Here is a 24,108-nt window from a genome sequence, read left to right as displayed (position 1 = left end):
GGGGGCATATATTGTTATGCCTGCCCCACGAAAAGTTCTCTCTTGTTTTGACGTTTCAATTAAAGAGTGGTGCCCCCTGCCCCCTGCCACATGCACCCCCCCATAGAGTGGAGTGGTGGAGGTTGCTAATTATCGCAGCGGAGTAGTCGGACTCATGGCTGGAAATGGCGGGGTGGCGGGATGGGAGGAGGTTGGGAGTCCCCTTTGCTGCCTGCAACACGGTTAACGCCACACAGAGAGCGACTGAGCGACGCAATGAGGCAGCTAGCCTGTCGGAGGGATGGGAGGGCGGAAATGAAATCAGGACTCTGCTTCCCTCCACCGCAGGATCCTTTGGGGCCGCGAAGACAAGTTTCCGCTCGTTTCCGCTTGCATCGAATGGGGAAAACTTTCGTTAAACAGCCGCTGGGAAAATTATTGAGGAAACGTTTTGTAGTTACAGTGGGAGGGGGGCAAGGTTATTCAAATAAGTGCACCCCCCCGCAGAGAGTGAGGGAGAGGGAGAGTGCGACATGTGGCACACACAGTGTGTGCCAATAAGCCGCTCACACGATGCTGATGGGGCAAATGGGGCAGAATGGCAAATACGCCACAGATGAAATTGATATTGGGCTGCTGCCGCTTCTCTGGCTAGTGCCTCCTCCCCGAAAGACAGGGCCCGGCTCCCATTTGGGCCACCGCCTCAGACGTGGGCCATAAATAGGAAACCATCTTCTGGAGCCCAAGAACCGGCCAGAAGCCATCCAGCCATTAGGGTCACTTCTGGCCAAGACAGAAGGGGCAAGTGGCGCCCGAATAGGAGACACATTCCGCACATGACAATGAGGCAGGACACCCCTTGGACCGGGGCGGGGCGGGGCGTCGATGGCTAATCAAGCGATGAATTATGGCCGCATTTGTGCCACATTTGTGTTGCATATTTGATGAGGGACAAATAGAGAAAGGGAGAGAGAGCGACGGGGGGAGAGAGGAAGGAAATTATCTACTTGCCACAGCAGCTGCAACTATTTTCAATTTGGGGCAGTTGCAGTTAATCCCTCGACTAATTAAAACAAACCCCTGTTGCTCCCTGCTGCCATACGTGCCACTCGTGCCACACGTGTGTATTGCGTATACGACATGTTATCGCAGCGCAGACGAGGATGTCGGCCGCGGTGGAAGGGAGGGAGGAGAGGGCCACTGGAGGACCCTGCTAGAAATTTGAATTTTTCTTTTTATTAATTTTCCCTTTTTTGTACCCCCTCCCCCCCCCCCCCCCCCCTCCCACTCGCATGGAAATTCCCAGCGGAAAAAGGCAGGAAACAAGCTTCAACAATTTGCCGTTTATGTTTGTGTCGGGAGGGGGCGGGGGGGTGGTGGCATGCAACACTACACCACCAGAGGGGACAGAGAGACATGCGGCATGCATTGTTTTCGCATTAACCATCTCCAAAGAGAGCGAGAAAGAGATAGAGAGGGGGAGAGAGAGAGAGCGAAAAGCGTTTGCTTTGATAATGAAAAATAATCATAAAAGTGGCTGCAACAAGCGGTGCCTGGTGCCTGGTGCAACACTCTACTCTGGGGGGCATGCAGCATTGTTCCAAACGATTCCACGCGATTTATGCGATTTATTAGATGCCGAGAGTTTCGGCAGGAACCGTTAAGTCTTCGTAACTGCTGCATGCCACACATGCCACCGGCTTGTTCCGTTTTATTCCGTGTTTCCAAATAGTCGGAGCAGACTCTTCCGCTCTTTCTCCCCACCCCTCGCCCCCTTTCGCTCCCTCCAGAGATAATATTATTCTTTCCTTTTTTTTCGGTTTGGGGCAGGGGCAGGGGCACAGCGCTTCGATTGTCACGCAGAGAGATGGGGAGAGAGGGAAGCCTCTGCGTAGAGGGGGGATATCTAAGGCAGAGGATGATATATCTGTGCGCCATGTTTGGTGGCAGAAGGGGGAGGGCTGGATTGGAATACGTATTTGTATTTGTTTATTTCCGGTTTGCCTTTTGGCAGTGAATTGATGTTTTGTTAAATATTAAAAAGTTCTGGTTCTGTTGCCTGACAGGAGGACGGAGCCCGCCCCCTCCCCCTCCCCCCAACCAACCAACAGCCCGGAAATTAAAAACTTGCCGCCGCCCAATCCGGCATCCCGCGGCCCGCATCCCGGCATCCCGGATCGTGCCTCCCGCCCGACTACTGCCTCCTGAAATGAATGGGAATGGGAATGGCAATGGCAATGGAAGTGGAATGATGATCCTTTTTAATTTTGCGGAATATTCCCATTCTGTGGCATGCCCCGGACCCTCATTAATGCATAATCTCTCGCATCCATCCATCGGTTATGCTGCCGCGAATATGTTTTAACTGCATTATGTGGCAGGCGGCAGGCGGCATGTGGCAAGGGGGGCGGGGGGTGATTTTGTTTGTGAAATGCGATGCAAAAGTGTTGCATAATGAAACGAGCAAACATCGCCGGTGTCCAGAGCCACGAATAGGGATTATTGAAACATAATTCCAGTCTGCCAATATGCCTCTCCGCCCCTGCCCCTGCCCCTGCCACTGCCCCTGCCTCGTGCCTCGTGCCTCTGAAAATGAGATTAATTTTAAACATTTAAAGCATTTAAATAATGAAAATTGCAGTTCGATTTGCGGCGAGAGATGCAGATGAGAGATGCATCTCTAAAGACGAGTGTATTCATTATTCATTAATTCGTACACTCATTTATTCATTAATTTTTTCCAGTCGCTTGCCATTGGCAGGCTCCTTGCCCCCTGTTTGTGCCTCAACGCACGACGAAGCCCCAATAATTTGTCTTGTGTTTCGCCATATTTCAATGGTCAAAAGGGGGGTGGGGGAGGGTCCCCTCCCTCCCCTCTGCCTCGTTCTGGAAACGATGTTAACATCACCCATGGAAATGGGAATGGAAATGCAAATGGAAACGAGAGGCAGGCAGCCTTTAATTGCAGCACAGAGAGAGGGGGACAGAGGGAGGGAGGGAGACAGAGGCGGGGGAGGGTAAAGGCATTTCATTTTAATTTTATAATACAATTTTCGCACATTACTCAACGGCAATGGGAATGGCATTGTCCTGGAGCACTCGAGTCCTTCTGTGTGTCCTTCGATGTGTGTGCATCAGTGGCAGCGCATCGTTGTGGCAGGGTCATCGCATGGAAATAGTGGGGAAAGTAGCCTCTGCCCCAACAGAGATGCAGAGGAAGGCAATCCTTGGGCTGCTTCTGCTGAATGGATGTCACCTGTTTGGGGGCTGCTTTCATCACCAGCCTGAATGCCCCAATGCCCCAATGCCTCAATGAATTTCAATAAAACCCAAAAGTGGAGGCGGCCGTCTGTCTGTCTCTCCTGCCGCCTGGAAGTTGAGCATTCAGAGGAGAGAAGAGGAGTGCCAGGAGTGGCGGCCACTGGACTGTGTGCGTTTCACCTCTTTTCAGAGAACGCATGTAACGCCGCTTCGCCTGGACGGGGGTGTCCTGCTGCTGCCTCTGCCCCGCAGTTATAATTAAAGAACAAACCATGTTTGAGGAGCGTCCCTCCGTCCGTCTGTCTGTCTGTCCCTCCGTCCGTCCGTCTGTCGTGTACAATAATCGCATTTCGACGGGCGATGAACAGAAAAGAGCAGTGCAAAAAGCGGAGACCGAAAGGTGAATGAATTGTTTGTGGCAGGATGGTGTCCTGCCCTCCCAAGGGGCCGGGGGGGTGGGGGTGTACTCTCCGAAGCGTTGATGCGATATTGTTGTGGTGATTAAAATATGCCTGGAAAACACTGAACACCGGACTGAATGCTGCATGATGTGGCATGCTGGCTGTTGACTGCCGTTGGCTGCAACCACAGGCATTTTGGTTGCGCCAAAAAGTGGACTTGCATCCGTCGGAGCAGTCGAGTGGAGCCCAGGAGTGGCTCCCCCACTGAGCCGGCAATTGGCGTGTGGTTTTCCAGCGGCAGAGGCAGAGGCAAGGACAGAGGCAAGTGGCTCCATTCCTCCTTTTTGCGTTTTAATTTCTGCATAAATTTACACTTCTGCAAACCCCCCTCCGCCTCCGCCACCCCCTCCCACCAGGTGCAACGGATCGGCTCCGATGGGGGGGGGGGTGTGGCGCCCCCGAAGGTGTCATTCATTGAGTGGAAAGTTTTTACTATTATTATTATTATAACTCACTCGACTACCAAATGCCATGGGGCATGTGGCATGTGGCATGTGGCATGTAGCTTGTTCTTCCTCTCCTCTCCTGTCCTCTCCTGCCCCCCTCTGTTTTTTATCTCTGGAAAAACCCTTTCCTTTCCCTGCTCTCTCGTGATTCTGGTTACATTTTTCGGGCTTCTCCCTCCCCCAGCCCCCCATTCCTGTTCTCCTTGTGTTTGTGCAACACTTGCGGCTGCTGCTGCTGCTTCTGCTGCTCCTGCTGTTGCCTGTCTGTCGTTGTGTGTAGTTGTTGCTCGACAAAATGCTCGATGGCGTTGTAAAATGTAATCATTGTGGCGTGTAATTAGTTTTTATACGTATCTGTGTGTCAGTGTGTGTGTCGGTGTGTGTGTGTGTGTGTGAGTGTTCCATGTATAAGTGCATTTACCCCAAAAGAGTGTAAGTGTCAGGGTCCTGTGTGCCTGTGTGTGTCTGTGTGCGTGTAGAAATAAAATTTATTATTGCATTAACGTTTTTGGAGCACAGGAGATCCCTGCTGCTCCCCCCCCCCCCCCCCCCCCACACACACACACACACACTCTGATGCAGGGGTATGCAAATGTATGCCACCAATCGGCCAGTTCCAGTGCCTGTGCATGGAATGCATTTAATTGGGAATCGGGGAATCGAGAATCGAGTAACGAGCATCGAGCGGGTTGCTCCAAAGGTTATTCCATGATTCCTTGCTGGAGTGCTCCTCGGAGCGTGCCACATCCTGCACATTCACGTGTGACTGTCCCTTTGCCATTCAGCTGTTCTCGAGGAGTAGATTATTCCACATATTCCTGCCACAAAGCGTTCTCCTCTTCAAATATGCCAAAAGAGGGATGAAACATCCGAGTGTTGAATGGATCCATTCTCTAGGAGCCGCCCTCGCACTCGGCGAGGCTCTGCCCGCACTCCTCTCCTCTCGTTTCCATTCCTCCAATCATCCATTCACCCATTGACGACCACATGTCGTATTAGTAATAATAATTTACACATTAGTATTCCTGTAGTTGCGATATACTGCAGGGGGTGGGGGCAGGATATTCGAGGGGTGTGGCAGTGCCAGTAGTGTTCGTGCCCCGCGCGAATGGGGGGGGGGCAACGCTCAATCAATAGTCAATTTTCAATTTGTGTCCGTGTGTGTGCCCCCGCCCCCTTCCTGTACCCCCCTTCCCGTTCCGTGTGGCGGTGGCATTGATTGGCGGTTGTTTAGGGTCAACCCCCGCCCCCCCTCGCGCCCCCCGCTGCTCCTGTGGTTCTTGTTGCTTTCGCTGTTGTAAGCCAATTGATTTGTTGGTCTCTTTGCTGTTGCTGTCGCCACTCCATTCCGGCGGCGGGGGGAGGAGGAAGGGGGCACCACTGGGAGTCCACCGGAAATGCCACGCAATTTGTTTGTTCGCACTCAAGCCGCAAATATTGTGTGGAAATTAACTTGTTAGGCTACTGGGCGGTGGACGGGGGGGCAGGGAGGGGGATACAGGGGCGTACAGGAGGGCAGGGATGGGGGATGGGGTCGTAAAGGAGGGCAGGGGAGGGGGATACAGGGGCGTACATGAAGGCAGGGGAGGGGGATACAGGGGCGTACAGGAGTGTAGGAGTGTGGGCGTGGCAATTGACATTCGATTTATAATCGAAGAGTACTAGAAATGGAACTTCCTGCCTTTCCCCGTAGTCCCTACTCGCAGATACAGATACAGATGGACATCTAGAGAAAAGATACTTTTGTTTAGAGTAATTTTCTAACGATCCCAGTAGCCCCTGAGTCGCCTTGATTCCCCGCACTTCCCATTTCTCAGTGAAATATCTCAGTCTACACACGGGTTCCGACTCGAACGGAACAAAATTCGTACAAAATTCGTAATTTTTGAAATAAATCGAAAAATACTAATCGTAAGCCAAAGAAGGAAGGAAGGAAGGAAGGATGGAAGAAGACAGAGACACAATGTCGGACGTTTCTACGTCAGTCGATCCGCCGGAGGTGGACGATCGGGAGGAGGAGGAGGCCAGATGGGTTGAACGGCACCTCCAGCAGTTCTCCAGCGAAACGCTGGTGCAAGTGCCACCAAGTGCAAGTGCAACAGAGGGACAAGAGGGACCAGATCCACCAGACGCTGATGCAGAGGAGGGGCCACAGGCAGAGGCACAGGCAGGGGCAGGGCCAGCGGCAGTGGCAGTGGCTGTGGCAGAGGCAGCCGAATTGAACGTCGATTGGGTTAATGTGCGGCTAAACGAACTGCTCGAAGCGGCAACTGTCGCACACCCGAACTCCGATTGGCTCCTCGAACAGTGGCTGCAAGTGCTCCAGGCGGCAATGGACGCCCACAACGCAGCTCCCGTCGGCGGGGAAGGGGACGCAGAGGCTGGGGCTGGGGACCCCGTTTGGGTCCATGAACGGATAAACCAAATTCTCCAAGGGGCAATGAACTCCACCAACGCAGTCAGGGAGGCCAGGGCCGGGCGCCAGCCACCGCCTCCTCGCCGCCAGCCGCCCCGTCGACGCTCTGGTGAACGCCGCCGCGGCTCTCCCCACCGGCTGGTGGTGGCACGCGCGACTGGTGCTCGTGGCGGGAGACCCGACGTCGAGGAGGAGACCTCAGACTGGGAGCTTGACTGGATAAACCAGGCGCTCGAGGAGGCCAACCAGCTGGACTGGACTCTCCGAGCATACGAGGCAGCCAGGGACGGCAGGGCCCCTCGCCGCCATCCCCATCTCCGTCGCCGTCGTCCCCGTCCCGGTCCCCATCCCCCTCGAAGGTCCTGCCGACGCCGTCCGGGTTCTGGCGTCGGTTACCGCCGCCCCGTCCGCTACTTTGGGCATCCCCGCATGATTCTGGGACAAGTGATGGCTCCTCGGATGGTTCTTAGACGACGTGGATTGCGACCCCTCAACGGCAACAACAACGACGGCAACGGCAACGGGGAGGAAGATGCGGCGGATGCAGTGCGGAATGCTGGCTATGGCTACCGCATTCGCCGATTCCATCGATAGCCTCGCGACGAGATGCCACGATTCCTCGATTCCCCGACCTCCCGATTCCATGAATAAACAAAAAGAGTACTTCCAGGGATCGCAGGGCACTGCTGCTCTTCCGTATTGCATTTCCTATGCTGCCGCACCGAGTGGCATGCAATCCTCGCGCATCGAATGGTGTCCGCATCCAGGGCTTTGCGGTTTTCCCATTTACTGTTCAAGTGGGCGCAAAATCAGAGCTCAGGGAGGGGAAGAGGGGGGGAGGGGCAATGCCAACGACTTCATTTGCAACATCAATCCCGACCTCATCATCAAGTTGTCTGCTGTGGCACAGTGGCACCCGCATTACGGCAACAGCCACAACAGCAGGGACTGCGTTTAATAAGGCGTGTGGCAGCCATCCAGAAGAGGCAGGCTCTAGTGCTAGAGCATTGAATGGGGCATGTCCTGGGGCAGGGGACGAGTGGCAGAGTGGCGGTGTGGCAGGGGGGCTGTGGGGGGCGCCGTATAATTAGCTTTAATGGCCTAATGCGCGCGCTGGCCATTCCCGTGGCTGAGTCCTGGTCCTGGCTTTGCCTCTCTCCTCTCTCCTTTGAAAGGAAGAGGAACGAGACGAGTCCTTTGACAGAGCGATTCCCGATTCTCGTTTAGGCGAGAGCGGAGCCCACCTTCTATATGCCTGCCACTCGAGTATTAATGAAAGACCTGCCCTGCCCTGCCCCACTGCCCGCCTCTGCCGCACTTTAAAGCAATTTTCCAGCCAAACAAATTTGCAGGAAGCAAAGAGTTGCAGCGGAGCGTACGAGCGACTATTTATCTGCCCCCAATTGCTGCACGCCCCTGCTGTACTCCTCCATTCACACGTAGCAGGTCCTGTGGGATCCTGCCGCTGCTCCACAGAAACTTCTTGCCTCATAACTTCACATTGAAGAAGATGCATATGCAACACGTTCGTGCCATTCACTGGGGCTCCTGCTGCCGCTGTGCCACAGAAAGAAGAGCTGCCTGCCTCCTGCTGTCTGCTACCTCCTGCTGTCTGGCGGTGTCTTGGAAGCGAGAACCGAGGCACAATCAAGGAGGACACCAGCAGCAGGATGTTTTCCCACCTAAAGACCCCCTTTGGATACTCCCTTCTGTGCCTTCTACAGGGTATTCACTGCTTCGACGCTTCCTCTATTCAACTCCGAAATCTAGAAGATATACGACGAGGCGGGAATGCTGCAACTTTTTCTTAGTGCGGCATGAAATGAATGCTTTTTGGGGGTCTGTTGGGGGGCTTCCTGAAGGCAGGAAGAAGAACTCCTCCAAAGAGGAGAAGAGCGATGCGGATGAGCAAAGAAATGCTGATGGCTGATGGCGGATACGGTTAAGGGTTGAGCTGAAAGTTAATTGAAAAGTATTGTTTGCTGTTTTATGCCACACTGTTGGCACTTGCCACACACACAGAGAGAGGGAGACAATGAAAGCGGAGGCAGATGCTGCCATTTTCCATTTGCGATTCATATTCCACTTACCTTTTACTTTGGCTCTTGGAGCGGCGGATGGGAGGAAAAAAGCGCAAATTGCTTGTTGGAGAAAGCCATACAAAAACGTAGCATTTATTGTGTTTGGGGTTTGCCCCATCCCCCCTCAGCCACGAGGGGTGCGGGCTTACAGGGTATGCTTATATATTCTATATTCTATATTCTATATAGGATCCGACTCTTGGAGTAGACCCCAGGGCCTTCTCCGCACGATGTATGAATGATTCGATCGGATGACAGGGAGATGAACGAACTCTTCTTCTTTGATATGTGTGGCAGATCTTTTTCGTGGGGGGATACAACCTACGAGAAGCCACTAACTAAAGCGCTAATACATGCACTAGCATGCGACTAACTTAAGAGAGAAACGAGAGAGAGAGAGGAGGACGATCCTGCCTGTCTTTCATTCTTATTTGATTATCACTTGAGAAAGGGGGAGAGAGAGAGCACACACACACAGACGAGAGAGAGAGAGACAGAGAGAGTATCTACAACACTAATTAACAATCGGGGGAGGGGGAGGAAGATCTCGAGAGAGAGATCCTTGGAGGAGCATCAGCACCGGCAGCATCTCCTTCATTCGAGCTTCGTTTGCCTCTGAATAATGAGTACCATTCGTACGTAGGATGCTGTGGGGGGAAGGGGATCCTCAGCTCAGGATCGTCGCGTGATCCGAGGCCTTGCCATTCTTGCTGATCAGCGCCTTGGGACCTGCGGAAGGGGAAGGAAGTGCATCAGTAAAAGCTCCAAAGCAGGGGGGATCCCTCCAAGGGGCGCACACGTACCCTCCGTGTCCGAGGCACTGGCCACGCCCATGATCTTCAGCGAACGAAAGAGCGCCCCCAGATTGGAGCGCCCGTCGAGATACTCGCTCTCCAGCCGCACCACCGCCGCCTTCTTGCTCTTCGTTTGCGTGTGCCACACCAGGATCTGCGAGCAGTTGCTGCCACGCGGCTCGATCAGGTCGAGCCGCAGGCCGATGCTCCGCAGGAAGCGGTCCTCCTCGAAGCCCGGCTTGTACGGCATATTGACGTTCGGGAACTGGGCCATGTACTCGAGATTCACCGCGAAGCCGGCCATGTCCACGGGCCAGCGTCTGCCCGCGAGCCACGAGTCCAGGAAGGCCACCACCTTGCCCTGAAACGGAGGGAGGGAGGAGGATTAGAGAAGGACAAGGGGAGGGAGGAGGACAAGACGCACCTTCCGCACCACCGGACCGCTGACGCCGTAGTCCGCGATGAATCCCACGGGGAACATGGACACGCGCTGCGTCTGCCGGATCTCGGAGAAGAGCCCCAGGTCGTAGGTGTTGTCATCGTCCCCGAAGTAGAGGACGCCGTCCGTGAGGTTCCGCTGCCGCAGCCACTGCAGGGCGGCCCTCCGATTGGCCACGCCCCGCGGGGCAGGCTTCACCTTGCGGAAATTGCTGGGCATCGGACTCGCCAGATGGGTGTAGGGGATGCCTGGAGAGGGACGATTAGACTGATGCACTCCTCTGCACAGAAGGACAGATGCAATTACCGAATCTCTTGAGCATCCCATCCATGAACGTGTTGCATCCCTCCTGATCGTTGGCCACCAGCCAATGCAGGCGCGGCACGTGCAGCAGGGTGTGGGCGAGGCGCGTCAGCTCCGGGATCTGCTCCCGCCGCGGATACGTGGGCGTCACGAAGTAAATGATGGGCAGGTGTCCGTACTGGGCCACCGGCTTGTCCTGCACGTACAGCCGCTGATCCAGGTGGCCCTCGCTGCACAGATGCAGCGACTCGTTGAGGGCCCGCGAGAGGATGCCATCTGTGGGAGCAGAGAGCGGAGAGCAGAGAGCGGGGGAATGAATCAGTATTTGTAATTATTCAACTATTTGCCGAGGGGTGAGCACCTCCATTGACCCCCACGATCCCTCGTGTGGCATCACGTAAGCATTCCCAGTCACCCCCGGGGGGAGGAGATGGAATCCCAGTCACGGGCTAATTATACGCCATGGAATAATGGAGTTGTTATCCAGAGATCTTCCAATGCGTGAGGCGTCTCGGTAGACCGGAAAACATGTGCAAGTGTAATTGCAACTGCGGTTCCCGTTAATGGAATTCGAGAGCGGAATGGAATACTCCCCAACTAACGATAAAACGATATGCAACACATAATGCTCCGGATAACAAAAGGGGGAACCCTCTCCCTCTCTCGTATTCCCAGCCCCAGGGCGAATGCACTAATAAGTTATTAAATATTGACGCCACGAAAATAGAGACCCACCCAAGGGGGGGGGTTGGGGGTTGGGGGGAGAGCACGCGAATGATGATTATTCCAGGTGGAATCGAACAATGGACACATTCAGCCCCTCCGGCCGGGCGGCCGCTCGTTTGTTTGTTTGTTTGCCGATATCACAGGGTCTGCCTCTGCCATCATCATCATCAGAGTCGTAAAAACTGTTTATGGTGGGGCTGTCCCCCCGCCCCGTCACATGTGCGTATGTTTGCCCCCACCTCCCCCCTCCCCCTCTGCGGCGGCTGATAAACCAAACACTTAACAATGAGAAGGGAAGTAACAGCAAACCGTAGATATGTACGGAGGGAGGCACCTCCACGCACGTACCCCATTTTAATGATGCCTGTTTATACGCCTGTGAATACGATTATGAATACGAACGTAAATAAGAGTCAAGTGCATAGAAGCCCCGGACGGCAGACCCGTAGTCTCGATGGGGCAATCGGGGGATTGATTAGGAGACTCATTCTGAATTCCCCAAGCATATGATTGATTCGTGATTGGTGACTGGCGGCTTGGGACCCTCCCTGCGGGACTTTTTTGTAGATTCAATAACGAAAGGCTGGAGATACTACGATCCAAGGCCCAGAAGTAGAGCCATATCTGTCCCCAGAGCTCCTTGAAGAAGCAGAGTCTAGGCAGCGATACGAAATCTTGTACCCAGACATCGGGGCACCATTTGGAAGATCTATGAGTCATAGCTGGAGACGGAACATTCGATAGCTGAATGTTTCTGCGGGGCCTGTAGCGAGTTCATTCATGAATGCGTCTCCTTAATCTCTCGATTCATGAATGTGATTCATGGCATTCATGCCATTCACTGGAGAGGCGGAAATTTACAAATTGTTAACATTTGCTTAGACATTTTGATGGCAATTTGAGTTGCACTGTTGTGTGTTTCCGAAAATATACACACACACACGAAGAGAGTGGGGGAGGGGGAGGGGGAGGGGGAGGGGCATCGTCTCGACACGCGCAATTGAAAGAAATTGAAATTGAAATCGACTCGACTCGAGGCGGAACGAAACAAACAGATGATCCCCACAATAAGAGCACAGATTTTGGGGGCAACAAGTGGTAACACCTCCCACCTCCCACCTCCCCCCTCCCCCCTCTTGAGTACTTTTGTACTGTTTGTTGTTGTTTTCTCATGGAAATTAAAGCGAATCCGAACTCTGGACTCGTTTTCAGGCGCTTCTACTCGAAAGGCGGCGCCGGCTGGTGGAAAGGGGGGAATGGGGGGGATGGGAAAAGTGCAATTAAAGAAGGGGTGTGCCATTCAGAACTCAACAAAACTGATTAAAACTGAGTCGTAGTCGCAGTCGCAGTCGGAGTCGCATTCGTGTGGTATGCCATTCAGATATGGGATTTTGTGTCTACACGATTACGAATCCGAAAAGCCCATGTGTCATGGGTGGGGCGAGTTGTGTAACGAAAGGGGGAAGAAGGGGGCCCCTTAATTGAAGCTTTCTTTCGCCAAGGAAATCAATCGATATAGTGTCTCCCCGCACCCCCCCAAAATGGACATTGGGGCATGCAACCGTGGCTACCATTCCCGGAACAGCGAAGAAAGCCCGTGCGAAATTGGGTAATAAATTACGGATAGCCGACAGAAGGCCAGCAAGGAGGGGGATATCAGAAGACGGGAATGCCCTGCCCGAAAGATTGGGATTCCCAATAGATCTGCAAAGACTTGCCCCCCACATGAATACGTGGCTATGCCCCCCATAGATCCATAGCTGTCTGTCGCATTCCTCTCCCCCTAGTCGATATACCCTCTCGTGTCATTCGGGGAGGGCCGTGTGAAGTGGAAAGCCCCAGTTAGATGGAATATTTGACCTTGTCCACGGCGCGGCTTTCGCGGCGTGCAATAAAAATACACAGAGGCCAAAGAAGGCACACAAAAGGGGGGAGGGGTGGGGTGCTGCCAGTCAATGGAGTGTATGAGACGCTGCAAGACAATGCTATTAAATTAGACCAATTACCGCGAGGGGGGGAAGGGGGGGGATGAATAATACAACAAACAGCAGCATGAAACTGAAACCAGAAACTGACAGCCGAAGCGACAGAAACAGCAAACAGAAAACAGCGAAGCGAAGTGGATCGACCAGCCACACGCGATAATAACCGCGGCCCATAACTCATCGAAGCGGCGAAAAACGCGCGGGGGGTGGAAAAGTAGTGGCCCCTTTTCGGAGCCAAACCCATATGCCCCGGCCTCGTGTAGGGTATCAGGGTGTCGGTCAGTTTGATTCGTTTCGTTGGCCCAAAGCCAAAACAAAAACGGAAAAACCGAAAGTGAAAGTGGGGTCTCTTTCTCTCTCGTAAATCACTTTCCAGTCCATCGTGGGTTGGTAGGGGAGGGGAGGGGAGGGGAGGGACAGGTGCAACGTGCAATAGGGAAGGGAAGGGCTGAGGAGAAGGAAGGACTCACTCACATGATCTATATGGATTGCGAATACTTGAATCTTTTCGGTTTTTGGATGCGAACTTGAGCAGGTCTTGACCATCGAAGGCGGGAATTGTCTGGCGTTGTCTGGCCAACTCCCGGAAGCGGGACAGGCCGAGGGATTGGGAGTGCTTACCCAGGTGGATTCCCTCATCGGAGTCATCGGTGGCGCCGCCGCCGCCCAGTCCCAGGGCGAGTCGCGTGTCCGTGTTGAGGGTGAAGTAGCAGAGGGCGATGAGGAAGATAAGGGCCCCCCCAAAGAGGCCTGCTGTCCGCAGGCAGCGGCGCCTGCTCCCGACGACGCCACTGGAGCCGCGAAGGAGGGCCATGGGGGGTGGCAGGGAATGGGTTGCCAGAAACGGTATACGGGGTGCGGCCCCCTTGGGGCGCCGCTGCTGTCGCTGACGGTGCTGCTGTTGATGCCTCTCGATGTCCTCCTCCTCGTCGTCGTCGGACGATGTCAGTGGCTGGTCGAGTGCCGCGTAATAGGCACTTGGCATTATGCGGCTCGGGGCACGGTTCTCCGCGGATGGGGCTCAGATTCAGGTGCGGTTTCAGGCGTCAGCTGCTGCAGATCTGGGGCTGGCAGTGGCGTTGCTGCTGCTGCATCCCCGGACCCCACGACGACGCAGACGACGACTGTGATGCAGAGGGCGACGGTGGCAGCGCGGGGCTGCGTTTGCCATTTGTGGGGTGGAGGGGAGGACTAGAAGCCGTCCTCCTCCCTCTCTCCTCTCCTCTCTCCTCCCTTCTGTTATACAATTCCGAGAACAGAACGAAAGACCCGAAAATTATGCAAATTCCAAACACATTTGGCGGCCGCTCTGCTCTGCTCTGCTCTCTTTTCCTCTTCTTTTCAGTTATTGTTATTTCTGTTTCTTCTTCTGGGTTTCTGTGTTTCTGTGGCTGTCACACACGCGGGGGCACAGGGCGGCAGCGGTGGGTCTATAAAAAACCAAATCAAAATATTCGCCAGAGCCACAGAATCGACGAACGAACACGCGAAGACGCCGCCGCTAGCTTTGACAAAAAATCTGAATAATCGGAATAAACTTTTGCACCGCCTGCTGCCTCGCTCGCTCGCTCTCTCTCCCGTGTTGCTTTTGTTGTTTTGCTCTCTCTCTCGCTCTCTCTACCCTTTGTTGTTCGAATGCTTTCTAGGTGCATGCGAGCGCAGGGTATAACTAGGTTAGGTTCTGACAAGTGCCGCTAGGGCTCCATAAAGGTGGTTCATTGGTTGCTAGCAATGTATGTCCCTTACCTGTGGAACACCTTTGCAAAAGTTTACCTTACCTTACCTTATAAAGCTTGTACCTTGGCTCTCTTTTCAACCACCGCCACAGCTGGCCCAGGGTTGTATTGGATAGTAGCAGACACTCTTTTGGGTTCATGTCTTGGCTAAATTTCAAATTGGAAATTCAAGGGTAAAGCGGGAAAGTATTTTTCAAAAGCGAAAGGAAAGGAACCCTAAATCTTGCGATTGAAATGTTTCCCTTTAAACGGTAGCAGCAGCTGTCTAGCCAGAGAAACCCGAAACACTCGTAGACTCCATGGCCAATCCGTAAACATTGTATCTTATCTAATCTACACATTTAATCGCTGCAATTGTCTGGATGATTACGAGGCTCTTTGGGCCTTTTACTGATATTTGACTTGGCTACCATTTCGCAATATTCTGTATTTCTTTCCCCGAATCCCACGGAACCACTGAATGAAAGCGAATGATTTACAAACGGATAGAACGGGTGTTACATTTATTTCTTATAAAGTTTTTTACGCTTGCGGGCTGTGGGGCGGTACAAATGTGTTTACAATTCGTTTAGTGTGTGTGTGTGTGTGTGTGTGTGTGTGTTTTCTTTGATTGTTAATTAAGCAAATGTTTAAACGATTAAAAGCCACTAGTATCTCACTGATTTGATTGCTGCACTCTTTCGGTAGCTGCACTGCAGCTCCCTTTGAGGGGGGGGGGGGAAATCGATTGGCGGACAACAAACAAACAACACTCCTTGATCCTGATCGCTCCCGATCCTCCCTGCACTTATGGAATAATTAACTAAATGTTTTATGTAGAACTCGTAGCGGTGTGGCGGTCCATTCCGGATCCATCCTAGATGTTGGCCTTGATGACATCCTCCAGCCGCTGGGCATTGGCCCCAGCGAACTCCTCCACCTTGTTGGTGTTCTTGATGAACACAAACGTGGGCATGCTGCAGATGTTGTAGTCCATGGCAATATCCTCGGATTCATCGACATCGACCTGCAGAGACAGACACAGATACGGTTACAGATTGATAGATATGTATGGGCTCTCCAAAGCAGTGGATTCTCACCTTGAGGATGACAATGTTGTCGGCGTACTGCGTGGCCAGCTCCGCCAGCTTGGGGGCGATCATCTTGCAGGGGCCGCACCAGGTGGCATAGAAGTCCAGGACCACCAGCTTGCTTCCCGCCTGCTGCAGCTGGGCATCGAGGTCGGCCTGGGGGAGGGATACAGAGAGAGAGAGATGGAGTGGTTATCATGTGTGCGTGTGCCTTTTCCATCCCCGATTGACCCACTTTTCCCCCCGTCTCTCGTTCCCCGTGGATCCACCGTAGCTCCCAGCACTCCCTCTCCTTATCGCTGACATGTGCGCGATAAGGGCGCTGCTGAAGCCGCAAACTGTTGCCTGGCAACCCCAAAACTCGCCAGTCCCCTTCCTCTGCCTTTTCCCATAGGTGCTAATCAGATGTTAATGAGTTTCCAGTCCGCTGTTCTATATATTCCATCCGATCTGTATCCCATGGCACGGCGCACAGTTTTCCATTTGATTGAAATGTTTTCTGGCCAAGACCCCAATGAATATGCCACAAGAATTGTTTCTAAATAATAAACGAGTGGGGCATGCACTTATAAATTCCAAATGAATGGGAGCACCCCTCCAGCGACACGAACAGAAGAGTGGAATGCAATGAAATTAGAGGTTGGTTGTTGGGTGTTTTGTGTTGGTTGTTGGTTGTTGGGGCCCCGCCTCTGTCACGTTTTCCGCGGCGGTGACCTCTAATTAATTTGCTGGTATGTGCGATGGTAATCGCAGAAACAGAGTCAAAGAAATGGCTCTAATGGAATTACTGTGGGCATGGGTCGGGGGGCCTGTAGCTTTCGGCAGGTGGGGAATGACTCCCCAGGGGGGGTGGTGGAATGGGAATCCGGCTTTCGGTGGAGAATTAACATAAACGGAACACGTTCTGGGAAACGCGTTCCAAGATGAGTAAGAGATCCATCCAAAGATGAGCTCTATTCTACAGATGATTCATTCCATGATCAAATCACTTTTGAATGGATTCAATTATAATGTCGAAATTGTGTTTAGGAATGTTCCAGCAAGTGGTTTCTTCCGATAAGCAGGAACATGGTTAGACCGCAAATGGAACAACGGACGGGGTTGGGGGGGGTCAATGGTTAGGAGGTGGCTTGTGCTTGTGCATTAAATATTTACTTGAGTGGAGGAAATCCACACTGTACTCTGGAGAACGCGAAATATTCACTCTCTGACGCAATATTTGGTATTTCATTTGTGTTTACGAGAGGGGCAGGGGAGGGGGAATGGCAATGAGATGTGCAGGGCAATCATTCAACCGGTTTCCACCCCGTTCCGAGGGGACGCTCTGCGTCTCCATCTCCGTCTCCGTCGCTGTCGCTGCTGCTGTCGCTGAATGGCGCGTAAAAAACAGTACACCCTGTACACAGTAGTATTCGTAACCCTCAGAATTAGGCCCCGAGACCCGATAGCGATTTATTGCTAGCTCATGCTCTGAATACACTCGCATTCACATATTCATGTGGACTATATCTGTGGAGGAGATTACTCAATAATAATTCCGAATGAAAGACCATTAAATTCCACTTTCCTATGTCTTTCCACTGCCCGGGTTCCCATGACATTTTGGCCAGACCACAGACGGAATGGTCATCTTTGAGAGATGATATCATAACCTTCTCTTCGCTCTGTTTCTCTCTCTCTCTCTGCTTCTCTATGCTATTCTCATACTGGTTTTTGGCTTTCTTTCTTGATTGTTTTCGCTGTTTGGTGTCTCCCTTTCCCCCTGACATTCGTTGGGGCCGCCAAAGCGACAACAACACTGCTTGAGGGCCACAGACACAGCCACCTCCATCGGCCCCCTCTTCCCCACTATATTCGTCGTAAGCGAACGTATGGCAAAAGCGTGGAGAATGAAATGAAACGAAGAAATAGAAAGGGATAAAAAGAAAGAGGAATTCCAATTCCAATTTCATTTCCATTTGCACTTAGTTTTCTATGGCACGGGGAGGAAGGCTATTAATTGGGGATATTCCACACAGCACTCAATTGAAGCCGGAACTTGTCGCCCCCAGACTATTCACGATTTATTCACAGATGATTCACTCACCTTGTCTTTCACTTGGTAAACCATTATGTAGCTCGGGAGGTTGGAGGTTGTGTTGTGTTGCGGTGGAGCCGGCGGTAGAAAATGTACAAAAAGTTACTTAATTAGCAGCAGTGGAGTGGAGCAGAGGAGCAGAGCAGAGAGAGCACTCTTCGCCACGACGCAAGCTCGTTTCGGTGTTGGAATTCGAATGAATGATGCCGAATCGAATGCCCAGCGCTGTTAAATGTAATCTTTGCTGTTAGCAAGCTGTTGGCTGGCGCCCCTAGCCGCGGCCATTTCTTGAACTTCTTCGTTAACAGTGCTCTGTTAGCATACCTTTAAGCTCAAAGCAGATTCGAGTTGCAGCGAGAGAGCTCATTTTTGCGTTTCATGTATGAGTTTTGAGTTTTTCGAGAGCTTTCATGTTAACGTAACATGTGCTGTGTTTAACATTGCCTGAACAGCGGTTCTTCTAACATGCTGTTCCGCTTTTGTGTGCATTCAGCCGCATGGTATAACTGCTAACGAGGTGCTAACGCCCCTACTCTCCAGAGGGCGCTCCTTGTAACGGAAATTCAAACTGCGCAGAGAATCAACACATATTTCATAATTTATTTTAAAAGAAAACAATTCTTTAACACTACAAATACGTTTTTGGAAATTAAGATTTCGCCACTAATCACTATCACTAAACTAAACTAAACGCTACTAGCTAGTGAGTGATTCCTCCCTCCCTTTAAGTACAAATCTGTCAATGGGCCGCATGTGTGGCAGCTGCCGCCGCTGAATGGTGCAAATGGTGATGATGATGGTGATGGTACGTGAGCGTGGGCGGTGGGGGCGGAGGCGGCGGCGCCACTGCCACTGTGGGCATCACCCCGATCGACGGCTGTGCGATCTGGGCCTGTGCCATCTGCTGTTCGTACGAGGAATAGTGATCGTAGTAGGATCCATAGCCGGAAGCGCTGCCGGGATCGATGCCGGGATTCGATGCAGCCCCCGTGGAGGCGGACACTGAGGCGGGTGGCACGGTGGTTCCCGTATCGAAGTAGCTGACGCCGTTGTAGCCGTTGGCGCTCTCGTAGAAGTGTCCAGCGGCAGCGGAGACGCCTCCGGGGAACTGCTGCTGGTGCGGATGCCCGTGGGGATGGTGCTGCTGCAGATCGTAGTCCTGGACGAGTCCCTTCGCCTCCCGATGGCTGCTGTAGTAGTAGTCGTAGTTCTCCTCCGCGTACGCCAGCGGCTGCGTCTCCACGGTGGCGTTATACTTGACGGTTGGCTGCCCCTGCCCCTGCCCCTGTCCCTCCCCCTTGCAAAGCTCCTCCTGGATGCTGCCCCCGAGGTGCTGCTTGATCTGCGAGTAGTTGATGAACTCGGGCTCCGGCGTCGCCAACTGGGGACTCGACTCGTAGGGGATGCCACACCCCGTGGCAGCTGGCCCCTGGTGGCACATGGCGTTGCTGTAGCCGCCGCTGGAGGATTGCTGCTGCTGCTGCTGGTAGGAGGCTGCCGCCAGCTCCGAGATGCAGGCGTACGGGAGGCCCGGGGACTTGCTGGGGGCAGTGGCGGCCGCCGGCGTGGCATGGTAGATGGTGGGATAGTTGTAGGTGATGTGCTGGTGGTTCACCGTGAACACATTCGCGGAGCTCTCGCAGTGATTGCCCATCGTGGCCTCCGCCCCGTTCAGCGGCCAGCCCCCCGCCACGCCGTTGCTCGCGTAGCTCGAGGATTGGCCCCCCTCCAGGTAGCTGTGGCAGGTGCAGTGGCTGTAGGTGGTGTGGCACTTGCCGCAGCCATTGAACGGATAAATGTCCAGAGCAGAGGCGGCAGAATGGCTCAAGGGATTGCTGGCCACCGCCGGACGATGCCCCTTGATGCCCTTTCCCATGAGATTCTGCTGGAAGGAACAGTTTTAGGATCGGAGGAGGAGGAGGAGACTGTGGCTCGGACTCACCTGCTGCTTCACTTGCTTCACCAGTCCGGCGATGACGGACTTCTTGGGATTCGCGGTCCCCACAGAGGCCTTCCCTCCGAGCGGAATCCTGCCGAAGGCTCGCTTCGAGACACTCGAGTTCTTGGGGTCTGGCCGCAGGTGATCGTGGACGCCCTTGGCCTGGAAGAAGATGGCGTTCCCCGAGTGGCGCCAGAAGTGGGTCACGGGGTAGCCGCAGTGGCCGCGGCAGGGCTTGATCTCCAGCCTGCCGCCCCGGCAGCTCTTGTTGGGGCACTGCTTGCCCTCCTGCTTGCGGCGCGCCTTGTCGCAGATCGCGGGCCGCAGGTTGATCCTCGACCCGTTGGGCAGGACGCAGTGCTGCGAGCACACCAGGACCCCCAGGCAGCTCTTCTTGAGGATGTTCACGTTGTGGTTGTTGGTGTTGCGCATCGCCCAGCCGGAGATGTGCTTCTTGGCCTCCTCGTTGTGCAGCGCGTAGATGTGCCGCACATGCCCGTCGCTCCACTCGCTGAACTCGTCGAACTCCAGGTCTGCCACATGCGGCACGATGGCGTCATTGATGTCCCAGTCCCGCTTTGTCTTGACCGTCATTCCGGCAGAGAGGCAAAGATTCTGTTGCTGCTGCTGTTGGGGATCTGGGTGCTGCTGATTGCTGAGGATTTGCTGCGACTTGAAGCTGTAGCCATTTCTGTGAAGGGAAGATCCAGTTTGGATGAGTAATCCCTCAGTCTCGGATGATCTACTTAGATCCCCCACCACCACTCTGGTGGGAATGGGGATGGGGATGGGGATGTTCCCCTTTGTTTTAGTGCCTCGTTTAAGGAATTTCCATCTTAATTGCATCCTAAACTGTGAAGCCCGCTCTGGCGGGGAGTCTGTCTGTCAATCAAATGAAATGCTTGCAGCATTTACGATGCGGCCTGCCCCATGAAACGCATAAATCTACCGTTGCCTCCGCCACCAGCCCCGGCCCCGGCCCAAACTCCGTCTCCAAGCTCCGTTCTTTGGCTTGTAATCCAATCCGAATGAGCGCCAGTTTGGAGCGTGGAACGTGGAGCGCCGGCGGCTGAGTCAGGCACGAGACTCGGAGATTGAGACTTGATCGACTTGATTGAAGGGGCAGATCTCGCGAGGCGACGCGCCCTGTGTGGGAGGGAGAATGTGTGGCCGATCGTTTAGTGCGGCTCGCGGTCTGCAATTAGCCATAAATTTGTTTCGATTCAGGCCCCAGCCTCGCGCTCCCTCGAGCGTTTTTGTTTTTATGTGTACTTGGAAGCCACAGCAGGTTGCACGAATGAGAACGCTCTTGGCTCTTGGCTCTTGGCTAATAACTCTGGCCCTAACACTGGCTCTGATTCTGTTTCTGATTCCGATTCCGATACCCGTGTCGGTCGTGTCGTTTCAATCACTTGGTGGTCCCCCTCCTAAGATCTCTCGATGAACCTGTTGTTCTTTTCTGTTCTGCTCCGTCGTTCGTCGTGTGGCAAGTCGCTTGTGCGTCGGCTATCGGTGTGTTCTTAGCGCTTTGTTTTGGGCCCGTAAATTGACTGCCTGACACTTGGTGTCTCTTGGGTGTCTCTTTGGGCGCTCGTTAGTCGCTCGCTTATCTCAGATGTTGATTGCATCTCACTTCGTTCTGGCTCTGGCTCGGGGTCCCACTCGCGGGGGGTTCGGGAATCTCATAATAAGTTTGTCACCTAGAAAATATGTCTCTATATTCCTCCTATGTTCGAGAGATGTGGTGACCCTTTCACTCGTGGCCCCTGCCTCTTGCTATGCGCCCCCGCCTTTGGGGAGGGAGGGGGCGACCTGTGTGTGTGTGTGTGGTCTCCCTCCCGCGGCGGCATCTCTGTGGATCGGTCGCGATTGGAGTGCCACATTAACTAAGTTGTGGTGCACACGGCATGCCCCCCCCACCCCTCCATGCCACAGGCCACAGCGTGTGATAATAAAGCGTTGGAAATCATTTACATTTTGTGGCCCCTGCCGCTGCCCCTGCCCCACGCTCTCATTGATCGTTTGATTTGTGGCACCATCTTTTGGGGGTGTGGGAGAGCTATGCCTCATCGGAGGCATGCAACGGATTGGAAAATGCAGATGGATGTGTGTCAAAAGGTCGCGAATTGGGGGAAACTTTACAGATACATGTCTCTATAGGTGCAGGTACAGATACAGATACAGATACAGAGAGTGGAGACTCGGAGACTCTAGTGGAAGATACTTCTATCTAAGATACCTATTCCATCGGATATCCCTCTTTGATTTCTTCAGGAGATACTTTGGTGTATCTTTTCTGTACTTTGTTCATCCGGAAGATACTTTTTCACTTACATTACAACCATATTCCAAGTGAATCCAAATGAACGATCAGCTGCTGTAATCCCAGTGTTGCAGAGATACTTTTGATAGCGGATTGTATCCAACGGATGTATCTTGTATCTTGTTCACTTCACTATTGCCACAGCACTCGATGGATGGATAATCATTGTAATCCAATTAAAATAGGGCGAGTATAGACTCTGAAGATACTCTGAGTAGTATCTCACGGATACCGCACTGTAAGCCGTCGCTAATTTCACGAATTTCAACGCACGCGACGACGACGACGACGACAAGAGGCGTAGCGGATGCTAACGGACGACCTTTCACTGTGTGGCAACCTGTGAGAGGAGCGAGCGCTTTGTATACTCTGCGTACTGTGTATCTGGCAGATACTCCTCCTCGTGCAAGAGACAAAAACAAAAGCAGCGCCACGGCCCAGCAGCGGCAGCAGACAAAAGCAAACTTCAGCGCTAAAGATACACAGATACACGGATACACGGAGCCACAGATACACGGAGCCACGGAGTGCGAGCGATGCCAAGTTTTGTCAACAAGGGAATGAATGGATACGCGCGAGCTCTGGCACTGGGCTCTGGCTCTGTCTCTGGCTCCACCTACAAAAACCAACAAAAAAGCAAGTGGCAAAAGGGGGACAGAGAGGGGGTGCGGGTGGACAGATGGATGGAAAGACGGAACCACCCGCATAATTTGGCGAAAACTCCACTCTCCACACACACAGACAGCCGACGTCGGCGCATAATCAACGGCCACGAACAGCCAACAGGGCGAAGAGGAGCCGCAGCTGCCCAGAGTGCCGAAATGTATCCGTCAGTTACAGATACTCAGAGCCCAGAGCCCAGAGCTGAGCTCCCTTCCAGGCAGCGGCTTCTTCCAGGCAGCAGCAGCAGCAGCAGCGGCAGCGGCACTTCTCGCCTCTGATTGGTCGGATAAACACGCGCACACGCACACGCACACGCAGACACACTGCATCTCTCTCTCTCTCTCGCTCGCTCTGGAGTACTTCTCTTTTCTCTGTGCTTGTGTGTGTGTGTGTCTTTGAGAGTTTTTAAAGTTCTGCCTATTGGGAGTGGAGGGGCGAGGGGCTTCCATGTGCAACAGCCTTATCAGGCTTATCAGGCGCCCATTGTTCCGCCGTCGCAGGCGAAGGATGGAGACCGGGAGAGAGCAATCAGGAGAAGGGCAATAGAGAGAGGGGGGGATAGATTTAATCATCTCTGAAATGTTTGGTAAATCATTCGTATTTTCATGATTTATGATTCTTAATAAAAATCATCGAAAGATACACGTTTTAATGGATCCTAAATGAAGATATTACGTCTCCGAATCTGTACTCTATATACCATACGTATCTTCCTCTATATCTACTCTGAATCCACTGAATCGTTTCCACTGAAATTTCTAGAACAAAGATTGTTTCTTCTCTCCCTTGAGTATGTACTCCATAATGGATGAATGTGGCTTTAAGCCTAGCTTAAAGTGGCAACAATATCAGGGCCAGAGATCCCCCTGAGGGCCAAGAAAAAGTGCGGCGACTGGGGGGTGGGGGGGCTAATGCTCTGGCCGTGTGTGTTTTCACCTGATCGCATCGCCCGCATTCGCCATTTGGGGCACTGTTAAAACACAGGCAACAACAATAAAAACACACACAATTTATGCGTCCACTTGGTGGCACACACAGACGCACAACTACAGCCACAGATACATCGGAGATACACCAGATACAATGGGAACAATTAACCAACGGCAGAGGCAGAAGCCGTGTCATCAGAGGAAAGAGTCCCCTGACGGAAAAAGAAATGGAGGAGCCGCCAATAGGCAGGCGGCGTCGTTCAAGTGAAAAGTGGGGGAAATTCCGTTGACAGGAAATGCAAAGCGAGACCGGGGGCCAGTGGCAGTGGCAACTGTGGCAACTGTTGCTGCTGCTGCTGCTCATCGACTGTGACCCGTAATTAAAATGTGTGGCAGTGGCAAAAGGAGTGCAGGGAGTGGGAGTGAGTGCCCCTGAACGCACTCGAAGATACGGGATTGGGCCCTCAAGAGTGAAAGGGA

General features: G+C 53.1%; 3 protein-coding genes across 4 annotated transcripts; all 3 read right to left on the bottom strand.

Moving 5' to 3' along the window:
* Positions 1-8,701: 8,701 nt before the first annotated feature.
* LOC6589233 (galactosylgalactosylxylosylprotein 3-beta-glucuronosyltransferase S) lies at positions 8,702-14,431 on the bottom strand. Of its 2 annotated transcripts, none has more exons than XM_026989079.1 (5): positions 13,366-14,431; positions 10,184-10,456; positions 9,863-10,125; positions 9,448-9,799; positions 8,702-9,373 (listed from the first exon to the last, which is right to left on the bottom strand). In XM_026989079.1, the coding sequence occupies exons 1-5, from the start codon at positions 13,874-13,876 to the stop codon at positions 9,312-9,314; spliced, it is 1,461 nt and encodes a 486-aa protein (XP_026844880.1). In that variant the 5' UTR covers positions 13,877-14,431; the 3' UTR covers positions 8,702-9,311. The 2 variants fall into 2 exon arrangements, with proteins under 2 accessions (XP_026844880.1, XP_026844881.1); XM_026989080.1 differs by having other exon boundaries at positions 13,513-14,426.
* A 1,052-nt stretch (positions 14,432-15,483) lies between these two features.
* LOC6589235 (thioredoxin-2) lies at positions 15,484-17,898 on the bottom strand. Its single transcript, XM_026989081.1, has 3 exons — positions 17,784-17,898; positions 15,707-15,853; positions 15,484-15,633 (listed from the first exon to the last, which is right to left on the bottom strand). Exons 1-3 carry the CDS (start codon positions 17,805-17,807, stop codon positions 15,484-15,486), a joined length of 321 nt encoding a protein of 106 aa, XP_026844882.1. The 5' UTR covers positions 17,808-17,898.
* Positions 17,899-18,513: 615 nt separating this feature from the next.
* Positions 18,514-22,058, bottom strand: LOC6589236 (transcription factor glial cells missing 2). Its single transcript, XM_002014462.1, has 3 exons — positions 22,048-22,058; positions 19,717-20,404; positions 18,514-19,659 (listed from the first exon to the last, which is right to left on the bottom strand). Exons 1-3 carry the CDS (start codon positions 22,056-22,058, stop codon positions 18,514-18,516), a joined length of 1,845 nt encoding a protein of 614 aa, XP_002014498.1.
* Between the last annotated feature and the right edge of the window lie 2,050 nt (positions 22,059-24,108).

Source organism: Drosophila persimilis, unplaced genomic scaffold (assembly GCF_003286085.1).
Source record: "Drosophila persimilis strain 14011-0111.01,24,50 unplaced genomic scaffold, DperRS2 tig00000191-arrow-pilon, whole genome shotgun sequence".
Lineage (NCBI taxonomy): Eukaryota > Metazoa > Arthropoda > Insecta > Diptera > Drosophilidae > Drosophila > Drosophila persimilis.
Note: the sequence above shows the minus strand (reverse complement) of the source record. Positions and strands in the feature narration are given on the sequence as shown.

Coding starts and splice junctions, on each gene's coding strand:
- LOC6589233 (XM_026989079.1), bottom strand. CDS start 13,876: ATGCCAAGTGCCTATTACGCGGCACTCGACCAGCCACTGACATCGTCC. Junction 9,800..9,862: donor GCGGTCCGGTGGTGCGGAAG/GTGCGTCTTGTC, acceptor CCTCCGTTTCAG/GGCAAGGTGGTGGCCTTCCT. Junction 9,374..9,447: donor CAGTGCCTCGGACACGGAGG/GTACGTGTGCGC, acceptor CCCCTTCCGCAG/GTCCCAAGGCGCTGATCAGC.
- LOC6589235 (XM_026989081.1), bottom strand. CDS start 17,807: ATGGTTTACCAAGTGAAAGACAAG. Junction 15,854..17,783: donor TTTACCAAGTGAAAGACAAG/GTGAGTGAATCA, acceptor TCCCTCCCCCAG/GCCGACCTCGATGCCCAGCT. Junction 15,634..15,706: donor ACAACATTGTCATCCTCAAG/GTGAGAATCCAC, acceptor CTGTCTCTGCAG/GTCGATGTCGATGAATCCGA.
- LOC6589236 (XM_002014462.1), bottom strand. Junction 19,660..19,716: donor TGAAGCAAGTGAAGCAGCAG/GTGAGTCCGAGC, acceptor TGTTCCTTCCAG/CAGAATCTCATGGGAAAGGG.